This window comes from Psammomys obesus, unplaced genomic scaffold, assembly GCF_907164565.1.
Source record: "Psammomys obesus unplaced genomic scaffold, mPsaObe1.curated_primary_1811, whole genome shotgun sequence".
Lineage (NCBI taxonomy): Eukaryota > Metazoa > Chordata > Mammalia > Rodentia > Muridae > Psammomys > Psammomys obesus.
This window is the reverse complement of record NW_026596466.1, coordinates 5844663-5860142: the sequence shown is the minus strand read 5'-3', so window position 1 is coordinate 5860142 and position 15480 is coordinate 5844663. Positions and strand designations below refer to the sequence as shown.

General features: G+C 44.2%; 1 protein-coding gene across 2 annotated transcripts; it reads left to right on the top strand.

The window, feature by feature from the left end:
• Window positions 1-1492: 1492 nt before the first annotated feature.
• On the top strand, window positions 1493-15480 carry LOC129670088 (zinc finger protein OZF-like). 2 transcript variants are annotated; one of them, XM_055598511.1, is made up of 5 exons: window positions 1493-1636; window positions 7777-7903; window positions 10230-10322; window positions 11788-11897; window positions 12637-15480. In XM_055598511.1, the coding sequence occupies exons 1-5, from the start codon at window positions 1634-1636 to the stop codon at window positions 14008-14010; spliced, it is 1707 nt and encodes a 568-aa protein (XP_055454486.1). In that variant the 5' UTR covers window positions 1493-1633; the 3' UTR covers window positions 14011-15480. The 2 variants fall into 2 exon arrangements, with proteins under 2 accessions (XP_055454486.1, XP_055454487.1); XM_055598512.1 differs by lacking the exons at window positions 1493-1636; window positions 7777-7903; window positions 10230-10322 and having other exon boundaries at window positions 11839-11897; window positions 12641-15480.

The window sequence follows — 15480 nt, the reverse complement described above, 5'->3', positions numbered from 1 at the left end:
GCCTTGTTGGAGTAGAGGTAGCCTAGAGGTGTGTCACTGGCAATGGGCTTTGAGACTTCAGAGCCCAAGACAAGCTCAGTGTCTCTCCCCCTCTGTCTGCTGATCTGTATGTAGAACTCTCAGCCACTTCTCCAGCACGCCTGTGTGCCACCACGACCCCCACCTTGACAATAACAGACCAAACCTCCACAGCTGTCAGCAAGCCCCAGTAAAATGCTTGCTTTTAGAAGAGTTGCCTTGGTCATGGTGTCTCTTCACAGCAATAGAACACTGACGACGACTGTGCACCAGGCTCTTCACGAGTGGAACTGATTCTTTGCTCTGTTGCCTTCGTTCAGTCTGGGGAGAACAGAAATTTGTTCAGGAAAAATTCATAAGACATTTAAGAAACCGCTAGGAAGGAATTCAACTACGTTGATGTTTGAAAGAAGTTGTTTTGGGGATCAGACTCACATTGAATTACTCTGGAGAGCTTTAAACATTATTAATTGCCCAGGTCCTACATTCTGGATTCTGAGTTCACTGGGCCTTTGTAAATTGGCTTTGGCAGGAAAGTTCCTCCGAAAACCTTTGCTATAATGTCAGAGGTTACAACCACAAGTTCTGTGGTTTGTGAAGCCTGAGCTATGCATGACATCTATGAGTGCTGTGAGGCTTTTCCTGATGCAGCATCTGAGTTCTAGATGGGAGAAAACAGCTTTGCCCAGCCCTTGTTCGGCTACATTGCTGCAAGGGAAAATGCATTCTTTGCACACATCTGTGCCCCGTGCTTTCATGGGATGACTTAAAGCACAGACATTTGATTATTGTCTGTGTTGAAAAAAAAAATACTGTAAACCCAAAAAGAATGTAAATATCTTTTAAATTTTTATTTGTTTATTTATTTTTGGTACAGAATTTCTCTGTATAACAGCCCTGGCTGTTCTTGAGCTCAGTTTGTAGCTGGCCATGAACTCACAGAGATCTATTTGCCTTTGCCTCCAGAGTTCTGGGATTAAAGGCCTTTGCCACCATGCTGGGCCCAAGAATGAATGAAAATAATTTGCAGGCATGTGGGATGCATTACACATATTTTTCAGATTTTTCCTGAAGTAAGCAGTAAAAAACATGGCATTGGTGTCTTAACTGGTAGTTTTTACAACCAAATTCAAATGCTTGTGCTTTTTTTTAAGTGAATACTAAAAAACAATTTAAATTTGCTCTTCTAAGTAATACATAGGACACGACAATGTATACAGATTTATATACAATTCATGAATATCACACTTCATTTGCAAGGTTAAATGTAGACAAATAACTTAAGCCCTGCCTTAATTTACCTTTGAGAGCAAGGCCTTGTCATTCTGGCTTCATCCACCTATGGGTTGAAGCAAGAACTGTCACTCAGGGGGGACCTGAAGCACTAACCAATCAGAGGCGCTGGGCTGAAGGCTATCCAATCAGACACACGGACGGAGAAGAGGGGGCGGGCCTTCAGCCCTGTGTCCGCTGTTGCTGACCCGCCATCTTGGCGTCTGCGGCCGCTTTTCTTCTCGCCTCTCTGCCTTCTGGATTGCGCCTGGTCTCTGTCGCCGTGTGACTCGCCGGTGCCCGGACGCCCACCGCGAGGGGGCCGCTCACCCGGAGTCCCGAGATGGTGCGTGTACCCGCGGCAGCGTCCCCGGGCCCAGCCCCGCGTCGGGGCCCCGTGCGTGCCCGGCTGCAGCCCGGGGAGGCTGTGGCGTCGGCGCACGCGGGGCCGCAGGGACGGCGGCGCCCGGGTGGGGACCCCGTGGCGGCCCGGAGCGGCCCGCAGCCTCCCGATCCGGCGGGGCTGCGGCCAGCCTGAGGGGCGCCGCCCGCGCGCTCTCGGGGCCACCGGGTGCCCGGGGTTCGCCTGCAGCCTGCTGCCCCTGGCCTCCTCGTGAACCTCTGATTGCGGGAACCCCCTGTGGGGAGCCTGTCCCGGACCCCTTCCCCCGCGCCTCCGCCTCTGCCCTTGTGGCCCATCTTTCCCTAGTGTCTCTGCGTCTCTCAGCACGTCTCCTCCGTGCGGCGTTCACTCGGGCTCCGGAGGGTGGCCTGGAGTAGGTACTTCTCTGAGCTGTATTTCCTCCCTCGGCTCTGCCTCTCTTTGTGCTTCTGGAGATGGAACACAAGAATTCAGCAAGGTAGTGCGCTGCCGTGAGCCCACGTTTTTAGTGTCATGCGTTAGTGGCGCAGCGCAGCCGCATGTCATGTTTTTTTCTTCATCCAGCCTCTCTACCTCCCAGTCCCTTCCCCACCCCCACGGATGCCCTTTCTCTTTCCCAGTACTTCCCCTTATTCTTGGTTGTCGTTTTCTTTTGTTTAAATGACACCTGACTTTAAAAAAAACTTTAAGATTTATTAATTTTATCATTTATACAGCATTCTGCTTGCATGTATGCCAGCACACCAGAAGGGGGCACCAGATTTTTCTATAGAGGGTGATGAGCCACCACACGGTGGCTGGGAATTGAACTCAGGACCTTTGGAGGAACAGCCAGTGCTTTTAAGTCTCCGAGCCATCTCTCAGCCCCCTGACTTTTACAGGTGCTTTGGAGGAGAGTTAGTACAGGAGCTTCGGCCTCACCATTATCTACACTGCTGAATGCCAAGACGACCATTAATTGCCTACACATCCTCAAAAGGAGAAATGGGGCCTTGTGCGCCTCTCTCTGTTTTTATGATTTTATTATTATTGTTTTTTAGACAGAGTTTTAACTGCAGCACAAGTTGGCCTCGAGCTCTCTTCCCTAAGCTGGGAACACAGGCCAGCCTTCTAAACTATTTGTGGAAGTAATGAGAGGGCCCCAAGGCAGGCACTGATACTTGGCAGGAGCCCAGGTACCAGCTGCCCTTCTTCCTTTACTCTACCTCTGCCACCACCCCTTCCCCCACCCCCACCCCGTTCACTTGGGCATGAGGAGAAACTCAGAATGCTTCTCTTCTGGTGGGCCCCTGGCACTCAGGAATAGCTCATGTACCACAGTGTGGTGCTGGGGAAATTAAGGAACACAGAGCAGAAGAGGACTGGAGTCAGAGGAGCAGATAGAGAGACCTGCAGACAGATCTCAGGGTGGGGTGAGAGAACCAGCCAGGTACTTGGAGACATGGCTCATGCACGCATGTACAGAGAGCGATTGCAGAGAGGCACCGGGCTTTCCAGATTTTCCATGGGTACTGGTCTTCTTCATGGGAGATGGAGTAGGGTTAGGAGATTCAGGGTACAGGAAATGGGGGCTGCCCCCTAAATCTGAGCACTGCATATGTGGGTCTCAGTTCTTTTTATGCATATCTGTCAATCTGCCCCTCTGACCTATGCCTCCTTTTCTACCCTGTTTGTGCGATTCTTTTGTTGTTTGTGTTTGATCTGTCAGACAGGGTCTTACTCTGTAGTCCGGTCTGGTCTTAAGCATATGATGATCCTTCTGCTGTAGCTTTCTGATCCCTAGGGATTTTTTAGCCATGAGCCACCATATCCAACTCCCTGTCTCTTACTGTGTCCTCATCCCTCTGTCTCTGTGTCTTTATTGTGTCTCAGTCTCTGAAACAACCCTGCTCTGAAAGGTAGCTTGGTTGACTTTGACCCCATTTGGTAGGATTTTTTAATGTGGGATTCTAAGAACAACCATGTATAGAAGCTTCACCTCTTCCCTCTTTTCTTCTCGAGATGTCTCCTTCCATGCTCTGGTAAGGACAGACAGGAGAGGGAGCCTTAGATCTAGGTTCACATCTCACCTCTAAGCCAGCAGGGTTGGTGGTACAGGCCAGTAAATGTTATATATATATTGTATATGTATCATAACCCTCTCCAGTACACCTAAAGTCAGGGGTCATTTAAAAATTATATAAATGTATATGATATACAAGTTTGAAGACTATAAAGTGAGTTCATGGTGGTCTTGGTCAATTTAGTGAAACCATAACTTAAAAAGATACAAGCCAGTTCAGTGGTTTGTATGTGTGACGTGTGTGGTAGGTTCCATTCCCAGTCATCTCCCTGTGAGACTTCAGAGAAGCCAATCCTGTCTTAAGATTTTGTTCTGTAGAATGATGTCACCCTCTTTTTGTTGTCCTGCAGCCATAGCAAGAGCAAAATGGGATTGCTGTGAAAGGCCAGAGGATGCTTTAGTGCCTACAGACCATCCATTCTGGGACCCAGAGACCAGGAGAAGGGCACTCTGAAGCTGTTCCCCCTATCATGAAGCTGAGGCTAAGGGTAGTATGTAGGAAGTGATTCTATCACTGCCCAACTCCCTGGGCCAGTGACTTGGCCCTCCAGGACGGGAGAAGGCAGCATGTGCATTGGCTTCAGTCGGCCTCAAATGGCTGGCAGAAGTGGTGCGCGTGTTCTTTGGTGGCTGCAGACAGATGATTTACTAATGGTTCTGAGAGAAGAGAACCTGTAGGGGGAAGGCAGGGTCTGAGAGGAAGTGAGGGTCTGTGGGAGGAGGTCTCTGAAGGGAATTCCTCCTACAGGCAGTAGTGTAGGATTGCCCTTTTCCCAAAAGCTGTGATAGCAGGAGCACCTCTGGAAAAGCCACTTCCAGATATGAAAGGATGGTGTCTGGAGACCTGGCATGACCCGAATGGTCGGAAGTGAAGGGAAGTAAGGGGCCAGCTGTTCAGCAGCTGTCCCTTTCTGGAGCATGCTTCTGTTCATGAAAGACCCAGTTTCCATAGCAGCTTCAACTGCCATGTCTGGGATGAAGGACGTAGGATATGGATGGCCAACTCTTGCCTCACCTCTTCCCTGGGGGTAAACTGAGCCTTTCCGTTGTGTGGAAGCAAGTTTGAAAATCCAGAACCCTGTCTAGGACCTCCAACACCTGTGTCTCTGGCAGCCAATTTCTAGTCTTTTTTCTGTAAGTGTTACTAAATAGCACCATCCCTTTTTGCTTGTTAAGAATTTATATGCATGGCATGAATGCAGTAGTCTCAAGAAGCCAGGAGAGGACATCTGGTTCCTTGGAACTGAAGTTGCTGTGTGGGTGCTGGTAACTAAACTTGAGTCCTCTGCAAGAGCAGTGACTGCTCCTTAACTACTGAGCATCTCTTCAGCTTCATCATCATCTCTTTTCTATAGTATGATGAGAGCTATTTGTTCCATATGATCCAGGATTTATTAAAAAACAGACATGTTTTGTCTTCTCCTGAGTCCTGGGAGCAGTGGATATTTGAAGTATTTAATTTTGTTCATAAACATATCACAAGAGAGGAAGACTGAGAGATCCACTTGAGCCCACGTAAATGATCTTGTGTTTCTCTCCTGCATGCCCGCAGGCAGAAACTTTATCTGGTGACATTGTGTTGAGCTGTCCCCTAGCAAGCTTTAGAGTGTGATGGACCCCACCCACCATCTGTTCTTGCTGGTCTCCTGTGCCCACAGAAGCCGTATGTCTGATCACTTGGAGTATCTACTGACTGTCAGCCCTGCATTTCTCTATGAGCAGGCGGTCTCATATGGGCTTTAGGTCTTTTGGGAGCAGGTGGCTGCAGGGGCCATGTCCTGCCATGTCCTGCCATGTCCTGACAGTTAGTTGTTAGCATTCTTGGCAGTAAGTGTGGCTGTGGAACCATCTCTTCACATGTAGACTTCTCTTGCGTATCCAACCACCAGCCATGGTGGTGGTTGGATAGTATGGAAGATCTGTGTTTACATTTTTGCAGAGCGTGAATACTACTTCATAAAATAAATACTGATTTTACACATCAACAGAAGAGCTCTAGAGTTCCCTCTTTGCCATGTCCGTCGTAATTTGACCCTTGTGATTTGTCATTGCTTTGATGTGGGTGGTCATTCTCTTAGCTTTACTGTAGCTGCAGGAAGTATGCGCTCGCTACATCCAACTCTGGACCAGGTTTGTTACAGTTCGCACTGTACAAAAGAAAGGGACTAGACAGCAGTCTGTCTTGTCATCCTTCTTGGTGTTATTGCTTGATTTTAGACAGTTGTTTTCTGGACCCTAGAGAGATTTGCATGTGCCAGATCACTTTGTTCATAGACCATTGAAGTTTAGCATATATTCCCACAAATATACCCAGATTAAAGCTGAGGCATTCTGTGAGTGCGGACTCCTTCCATGAGCAGCAGCTAGTGCACCTGGAGATGTGTGGCGAGCAGTGGGGGTGCAGAAGCCTAAACTCCCATTCAGGGACCACAGGGTACGGTACTACGTTATGTTTCTCTGTTATCCTTGAGGGACAAGTGAAAGCTCAGCTGTCAGAACAGCAGCAGACCATGGTGGGGACTCCCTCCAGAGAAACATGGTGTGGAGTTTTAAACTCTTTTTCTCTCTCTCTTTCTGAGACAGGGTTTCTCTGTGTAGCCTTGGCTGTCCTAGACTCACAGGCTGGCCTCAAACTCACAGAGATCCATGTGCCTCTGTCTCCCTGAGTTCTGGGATTACAGGCATGTGCCACTGCACTCCACTAGGTGCTAAGCCAGTGGAAATATTTGTATTTGCATATTAGCATATGAAATCAGTATATGAAACCATGATTTTTCTCAGTTTTCTAGGGAGGTGGGAGGGTCCACGTATTCATTGCATGCTTATTATCTTTCCCCCTCTCGATGACCTCAGGAGCGTGGAATCATTTTCCTCATGTATAGCATATGATCCAAGTTGAATTCTTGCTCGTGTGTCTAAGCATTTTTGAACTCATCGCTGTGACTTTTCCCAGTTGCCCAGTGTATGGAGGGTAGCTCATTGATGCTTTTAAGAGAGAAATAATCCATATAAATGCTTTGTGCTTATGATTCCTTTTTGCCTGAGAAACTGTGTGTGAACCCTTATATAGAAGTTAATAAAATAGAAATGCAAATCAAACATTTGTGTTTAATAATTTTACACACTTACTTTAAAGTAGTTCCTTACAATTTTACAGTTGCAAAAGATGAAATGAACTTTGCACACAAGTAAAAACGCATGTGCTTGCTTATATAATACAAAAGTCAAACACATGCTGTTTCAAAGAAAGGGATGACGTTGGGAAGATATTTAAAATCTTTCATTTCCATGATTACGTCATTCTTTTAATAAGAGTGAGAAACTGTGCACAGAAGTGGCAGTGAAGTATAAAGTATCTTTCCAGGCCGTGTTCCTGGAAGTCGAATGGTGTGGTGGCGTGGTGTGTGTTTACAGCAAAGGCTGCAGTGCAGTCACCCAGTGCAGCATGGCTAAGTGCTGGCCCAAAGATTGCTGCCCCAAACCTGGGCTTCATTGTATGACTTTCTGAGTTATAATTTGGTCATGGCATAGTTAGGAAGCCTCTCTTGCAAAAATAATTTTAAGACCCTCTGTATGTCATGTGTGCCATCTACTCTATCTTTTAACAGTGAGATCTGTTGTATAGGAGCGTGGGCTTGAGCCCAGACCCCTGTACCTTCTGCACTGTAGCCCAGTGCTACGCCGCCAGCCCAGCATCTGCCTTTTCACTGTGCTGTTCCGACCTGACAGATGTACTCTTGTGTTTTTACCACTGAGCTTGCAGAATTCACTGCAAACCTTAATGCAAACCTTACAAACACAGACTCAGCTACAAATTTCATTTCTATTGTAATTTCTTGGAGAGCTCTTTAATTGTAATTTCTTCAATTCACTACATTAATACAGAAGTAAGATACTTATATTGATTTTAAACTGTCCTGCTATACAGAATCCAAGTCACGCCCCAGCATCTGTGTGACACTGGCAAGACACAAACACCTAGGGAAATGGACTCTGTTTCCAGCGCTGAGACCCTGGGTTGACATGAAGTGTGTCGTTGCAGGGGCTGGTGTCATTTGAGGACGTAGCTGTGGACTTCACCTGGCAGGAGTGGCAGGAGCTGGATGCTACTCAGAGGACCCTCTACAGGGACGTGATGCTGGAGACCTACAGCAGTCTGGTGTCCTTGGGTGAGTCCCATTCCCTGGCAGCTCTCGGCAATTACTATCCTCTTGGTTGAGAACTACTGGGATTGTTGCTGTTAGTACTAAGTTGAGACACAATTTCGCTGGCCCGTGTAAATGCTGAACGGGTATGAAGAACTGTGGCTTTGCACCACACATAGATAATATGTGATGATCAGACGAAGCCTGTTGTCAAATCTGCCAGTGTGGATGCAATGCGCGTGTAGTAGGAACATTTACGTTCTCCCTGAGAGCTGTTTTGAAAGAATTAATTGTTGTCAAATATATTTATTACCACACCATAAAACATAAGTTTTGTGTCCCATGGCTGTGTACCAAGAACAAATACTAATCGTCCACTGTCTACCTGTCTGTCTATGATCTGCTCATATAACTGCCATTTTCTCTACTTCGTTGACATCACCTTCAGCTGGCAAGTATGATGAGGACGTGTGAGATTGTGCTTTTTGTGACATATGTGGTTCATTTATCTTGTGTCTTCCTTGTGTAGACATAAGAAATCATGTGTTTATTCCCATTATGGAGGAAGTCAGTAACCCAAGAAAATGTCCATCTATTCCAGTAGGGTAACTCTCAGACGGTGGTAGCCCTGAAAACCCCACATTCTTCTCAGTTTTGCCCTCTATGGTACATGCATTTGGGCAGAAGGGGTCTGGATTAGAACCCCTCTTGAAAGGTCCGTGACAATCTTCTGAGGGCATGTTAGTGGCATCATTACCATGGTCAGAGACCTAGGTACTTGCTCTATTTGTGTATCAAGCACTCCTGTGGGTCAACAGTATTTCCGCTTTAAGATAGCGTGTTCTTTGTGGGCTCAGAAAGAGTGATGTAGCTTCACAGTGTCTCTCCAGCTCTGTCCCTGGGCACATGTTTCTGTTTGTGAGGCGATTCCCAAGAAAGAGTGTTAGGATGTCAGCACCTCCTTCCTTTGCTTTCTGGCTGCAGTCAGGTGAGGAACATAGCTCAGCCAATGTGGCCTTTTCTATGTGATGATTTTGAGTCTGGTGTTTTTTCATTTGCTGATTTTGCTTTGATGGCTGTGCATCTGGCAGACATCAGAATACCCTTTCTCTGCCTTACTGTCCTGAAGTGTTTTCTGTAGTGGTTCTCAGTCTTCCTAATGCTGCAACCATTTAATACCATTCCCCCAACCAAAAATTATTTTTGTTGCTACTTCATAACTGTAGTTTTGCTACTGTTATGAATTATAATGTAAATATCTGATAGGCAGGATACCTGATATGCAACTCCTGTAGGAGGGTTTGTCTACTGCCAAAGGGGTTGAGACCCACAGGTTGTGAACCAAAGGTTTGTTGTATATTCCAGGGACATCATTATGTCAGGTGTTACATTTAAACCTTTGAATTTCTTTTGGTTTTTCTTTATCATTGTTAGGCATTTGGAATGCACTTTCTCAGGCTGTCTTTGAACACCTTTGTAGCAGAGAATGATCTTGACCTTCTGATTCTCTTGGCTCTATCTCAGGTATATGCTAGTACACTCAGAACTTGATCTGTTTTAGTTGATTTCTGTGTAAAGTTTAGAGTTGGTTGTCTTTCATCATCCTGACTAGTCCATCTTTCTCTGCAAGACTTACAGAACTTCCCTCCTGGTTATAAGGTCTTGAATCCTTTGTTGAAAGTCAGTTGTATTAGTCAGCTTTCCATTCACTCTGAAAGAATCCCTGAGGGAATTTGTTTTTTTAAATGTTCATTTTGGCGCATAGTTTTCTAAGATTTTACTTGGCTTTGTCACTTTGGTCCTATAGTGAGGAAGAGCATCATGGCAGGGAACACAGAACTAAGATATGCCGCTTACCTCACTGCTGACAGAAAGCAAAGAAAGGTTCTGCCATGCCAGCAGCCCTTCTTTGTACCTCCCTGTGACCTCCTTTGCTTCTGCTAGACTGTACCTGCTGATGTTATCAAAGACTGTAACTGTGACTTGAGCAGCCATTCTTTCTAATGCATATTCAGTCCTCAGTATAAGCTTAAGTAGGTGTGATTTTGTTTGGGGCTGTCCATTCTGTTGCAGTGTGTCTGTGTCTCTTTTTGTGCCAGTTGCCTGATTGTGTACAGGGTATTTTAGTTTTTTAACTTTCTGTTCTCTACGTGTTCTCTAGTTTTCTTCTAGGTTTTTGCTATTGTTATTGTTGTGTTTGTTGTTCTTTTTCTTCCCCTACAAGTCCTTTCAGTTTTTTTCTATGTAGCTTCGTTTACCCTTCATAGCACAGCTCAGATGGAGCAGCCATGTTCCATCAGTGAAATGGATTTCCTACTTGGGAATAGTTATGTGCATTTTCCATTTACAGGGCACTGTGTTACTAAACCTGAGCTGATCTTCAGGTTGGAGCATGGATTTGGGCCGTGGAGTATAGGAGAGGCTTCACTCTGGAATCTCCCAGGTCAGTGACCATGAACTGGGGAGGGACATCAGCAGGGATGACTCCTCACAGTGAACTGCTCGTGTTGAGCTTTCTTGACCAACATTGCAGTATTAGTCCAGGCGACAGCTCCTTCGTCTGTCAGTCATTGGCTTTATGCGGTTTCACATGGGGTCTCTGTCTCCATCTCCATTTTGTTGTTAAAGTCTTTTTTCATAAGTTTGCTAAAACAACAACAAAAACCAACATGAGAAACTGATCTTTTATAGGTTTCTCAGATATTGTCTAACATTGCCCAGCCTTCCCTCACACTTGCTTTGTAGACAGGACCGGGTCAAGCTCCTTACACTTTTCTCCCCACCTCCTACAACCGGCATGCCTCACCACCCCATCTTCTGTGTACATTTGTCAGTTAGATACTTTGCCTGAATATTTCATTTGAATTCTTAATTGTCATTCCTACTTTCTTTTATATTGAAGGTTTCCGTAGATCAGTGCTTGGTCTTGATCTGAAAGTTTGTTAGAAGTAATTTATGTTCAAATGTATTTCTTCTTGAAGGGCTTACATTCAGTAAGAGAAAAGTGAAATGGTGATGTAATATACCACAGTGAGATAAGAGACATGAGGAATTTTTACCTTGAGGAGGGGAAGAAAAAAACAGATGGAGTTTTATTATAGAAAATTCATTAGGGTAAAGACATCTGTGGAAAAAGTATTCATTTATTTTAGTTTAATGCTGTGATTATTGTTTTTAAAAATTTTGAACTTACTGGGGCTGTGTGATGGTGATACACATCTTTGATCCCAGCACTCAGGAGGCAGATGCAGGCAGATCTCTGTGTTCCAGGACAGCCAGGGCTACACAAGGGAATCTTGCCTCAAATATAATAATAATAATAATAATAGTAATAATAATAATAATAATAATAAGAAGAAGAAGAAGAAGAAGAAGAAATGAATTAAATACATATGTGAATGTGAATTGAACACTTGAAAGTGTGAATAGGATGGAGAAAGAAATTTGAAAATTGGTGTCCTAAAAATACAACTGCAAAATATTTTTTTAATTAGGAAAGCATTGGAAGTTTAAGGATGGGATGCAGATCAATTTTTTATGCTAATACATGAATGCCCAGTGTCAGAGTCTTGCTCCTAACACAGAATATAGAAAGTGTATCATGTGAGTAGCTAGAGAAAGAAAATCTTCCCACCTCACTTAATGAGAGAGATGTGATTGTAGATGGTGTGTGTACAATTAAGGTAATAGAGGGATGGAGTTCAGGTTAACATAAGCAGTAAAAATTAAGTAGGTGAATAACTTTTTTCCATGTATTTCATAAGAGTAAAAGCAGCGGAGAAACATGACTTAGCACTGACTTACCTGTTCCTGTAAAACTTCCCTTAAGCTGAAGACTTGTGAAGAAACTTCACGATTATATTTTAACTGGATAAACAGTGTGTTAGATGTATTTAATATTGTTTCAGGTGTTCTTGAAGTGTATGCTCCAGATAAAACTTGCCTGGGAAATCCAGAGAGTCACATCTGGCCGTTGGGAAGTGTCAGCGGGAATCTGTCAAACAAAGAGATGCTTGAAGTAGGTAAACATGAACATGTTGAACCTGGACATAAGGACTATAACTGCTCACAAACGTTTTTTCAGAGCTTAACCTGTGGAGAACGCCTCCATAGTGAGCCTAATGTGGTGCAAATAGTAAAGAACTTGATACTATAACTGGTAAGCCTCTCTGGCACTCTGAGCACCTTAGTTTCCCTAACAAGCTTGAAAGTTCACATTATGATGTTTAGTGTATTTGACCAGGGATATACATCTTTACAAAAACAATATTATTGATACATAAAATGTTTCACAGTTTCATGCATTGAAAATCTTTGTGTAACACCAACTGTGCAAAACATATCTCGTGTAAGGAAAGTACTGCATGTAACAGACTCAGAAGAACATGCTAACGTATGGAGCTGAGAGGTAGCTGAGCCATTAAGAACATGAGCTGCTTTCACCCAGGACGAGTTAGGTTCCTAACACACGTCATGCAACCCCTAGAACTCCAGCTACAGGGGAACGTGACACCACTGGCCTCCGTGGGCACCTGCATCTGAATGCACATACCCCTACACATATGTGCAATTAAAAATAGTAGAAAAAAATGTTTGTTATAAGTGGCAAATTGCACAATGGGGAAAATATTGGGAAAGTACTTTCTGTAAAACTTTTTTGTAAGGATAAGAGGTTATCCTCACAGACCATTAGTAAGTACATGCTAGAAAAAAAATACCCTTTGATATAAAACCTTGACAAGTTCTTTTGTTTCAAGGCAGAAATGAAGGTTCAACTGGCACTCCATCAAGGTACAAAACCCTATGAATGTAAACCATGTATGAAAATGGTTACTCTGACATCGCAGCAGCCGGGCAAGCAGCAGGAGTATTGTTCAAGTGTGAAACCCTACGAATGGAAGGAATGTCAGAGAGCTTTTCATTCTAAGTCAGCGCTCTCTGACCATCAGAGAACTCGTACAAGATTGAAGATCTATCAGTGTACAGAATGCAGGAAAGCTTTCCCCTCCAAGTCAGAACTCGCTGTGCATCATAGAATTCATACCGGGGAGAAACCCCATGAATGTGAAGAGTGTGGGAAAGCTTTCTATCGTAAGTCAACCCTTACAGTACATCAGAAAACTCACAGGGGTGAGAAGCCATACGAATGTAAGGAATGTTGGAAAGCTTTCTATTATAAGTCAACCCTCACCGAACATCAGCGAATTCATACAGGTGAGAAGCCTTATGTGTGTAAAGAATGTGGCAAAGCTTTCTTCTACAAGTCAAACTTAACTCGCCACCATAGAACTCACACAGGTGAGAAGCCTTATGAGTGTGAAGAGTGCAGGAAAGGGTTCTCCTCCAAGTCAGAGCTCACTTCCCATCATAGAACTCACACTGGGGAGAAGCCCTATCAGTGTGAAGAATGTGGCAAAGCTTTTTACTGCAAGTCAACCCTGCGTGTACATCAAAAAATACATACAGGTGAAAAGCCCTATGAGTGTAAGGAGTGTCTGAAATCTTTCTATTATAAGTCAACCTTGACCGAACATCAGAGAACTCATACAGGTGAGAAGCCCTATGAATGTAAAGAATGTGGTAAAGCTTTCTTCTATAAGTCACAGTTAACTCGCCACCATAGAATTCACACAGGTGAGAAGCCTTATGAGTGTGAAGAGTGCAGGAAAGCTTTCTCCTCCAAGTCAGAGCTCACTGCTCATCATAGAACTCACACTGGCGAGAAGCCCTATGAGTGTAAAGAATGTGGCAAATGTTTCTGTCGTAAGTCCCACTTAACCCTCCATCATAGAATCCATACAGGTGAGAAGCCCTATGAGTGTAAAGACTGCAGAAAAGCTTTTTTCTGCAAATCAGGACTTGCCCGACATTTGGGCACTCATACACATGATACTAATACAAAGAGTAGAGAAAAGCATTTTCCTGCAACTCACAGCCCAGTCAACATCAGAAATGTCATGCAAGTGAGGAACCCTGTGGCTATAAAGAATGAAGAAAAACTCTCCACTATAAATCAGTCTTCACTCCATACCATGGACTTCTTAGAGCTGAGAAGTCCTATAGATATACATAATGCAGGAAAACTTGATTTCATAACTCATACATCGTTCAATATGAGTGAACTCAGATGAGACACACTAATAATGTAGAAGAGGAAAGAAAGCTCGCAGTCAGCCAGGATCACTTGACATTAAAGAGTACCTGTAGAATGATGACACGTGAAAACTGCCATGAGGGAGACCTTTTTCAACATCAGAAAACCCATATTGTGAGACATTTGTATCTGGAAAGAGCACAGGAAAGCTCTACTATAGTTATTTCAGAGTAAGTAACTCATACATGTGAAGAAGCTTATGAATTTAAAAGCCAAAAGGTTTTAATGGTAAGTCAAGTCTCAGTTGACATGAGTATATCTGCATTGAAGAACCCTGAGAATGCTTAAAATCAAAAACATGTCCTAGTGTAGAATACTGTATATGTGCTAACCTTAGGAAACAAACATTTAAGGGACCTAGGAAAAGAACATAGGAAAATGTTAATAAGTCAGATCACATTCCGCATCAGAAAAGTCATAGACTTTGTGCAAATAACAAATTTGTCGTGTATACTGCTACTTGCTTATGGTCCATGCTCACTGAGACATAGATATCCAAGACTAGAAACATCAGATCCTCTCCCGCTCTGGTTGGGCCTAGAGTGTTGTAAGGGCATTTGTACCTGGTAGGAGGCACTGGCATCTTGTAGAACTGCTAAAGTCGTTGGTGATCTGTGTTCTCTGATTCTCATCTGGCAAGAGAAAAGATGGCGAATCTTCTGATAAGGTCGGTTTAATCTGACAGTCACTGACATAGGAGTCAAGAAATAGTGCTTATTTCCTGATCATCCTCAAAGAAGGGATAATTAAGAGTAGTGATATTATATCAGCTTAGGAGCACAGGAGAGACAGGTACATGAGGATTGTACCACACTTTGCAGATACAGAAGGGAGTCTAGACCCAGGCCTAATATAACAAATCAAGTGAGTGTTAGAGCCAGGATCAAATATCCTATCTGAGCTCAGTGATGAGTGCTCCTGCACCATTTTACTTGGTGAGCTTTATACCCTGCTGTTAGTGGCCGAAGGGAGAACAGTCTTCACTTCCATTTTCTGACTCTGGCAGAAGAGAATCTTAATAATGTTATCATGAGTGACTGTTCTCTCAGCCAGGGAACTGCCATTTCGGGGAATTCAGCTGTGCCCCTTTCAAAAGCTCATCCCAGCTGAGCCTGTTGATGGTTTACACCCTCTTCTCCCCTTCCCAGTGTCCAACTGCTCCCTACAACTGGAAGCTCTGCAGACTGCCTGGGGAAAAGATTTAGAGTGAGTATGTGTATGGATGTGTGTGTGTGTTGATGCATACATATTTATATGTGTGTGTACGTGGATGCCAGGGAAGACTAGGGAAGGGGCCACATCCTCCATCTGTGCTGTTTTGGAAAAGCCACATTCCTATTGGGTAAGGATTTCCAGATGCAGCCCACTGCGGGTAGAGTACCCACACCCTTGTAAGTAACCCTCAAGCTCTGTAAGAAGCCAAATAAACTCACTGGTTTATTTGTGA

Bases quoted from the DNA above. Each gene is read 5' to 3' on its own strand.
- LOC129670088 (XM_055598511.1), top strand. The intron at 7,904-10,229 runs GTGAGTCCCATT...TTCCATTTACAG, and splicing joins CAGCAGTCTGGTGTCCTTGG to GGCACTGTGTTACTAAACCT. The intron at 11,898-12,636 runs GTAGGTAAACAT...TTTTGTTTCAAG, and splicing joins CAAACAAAGAGATGCTTGAA to GCAGAAATGAAGGTTCAACT.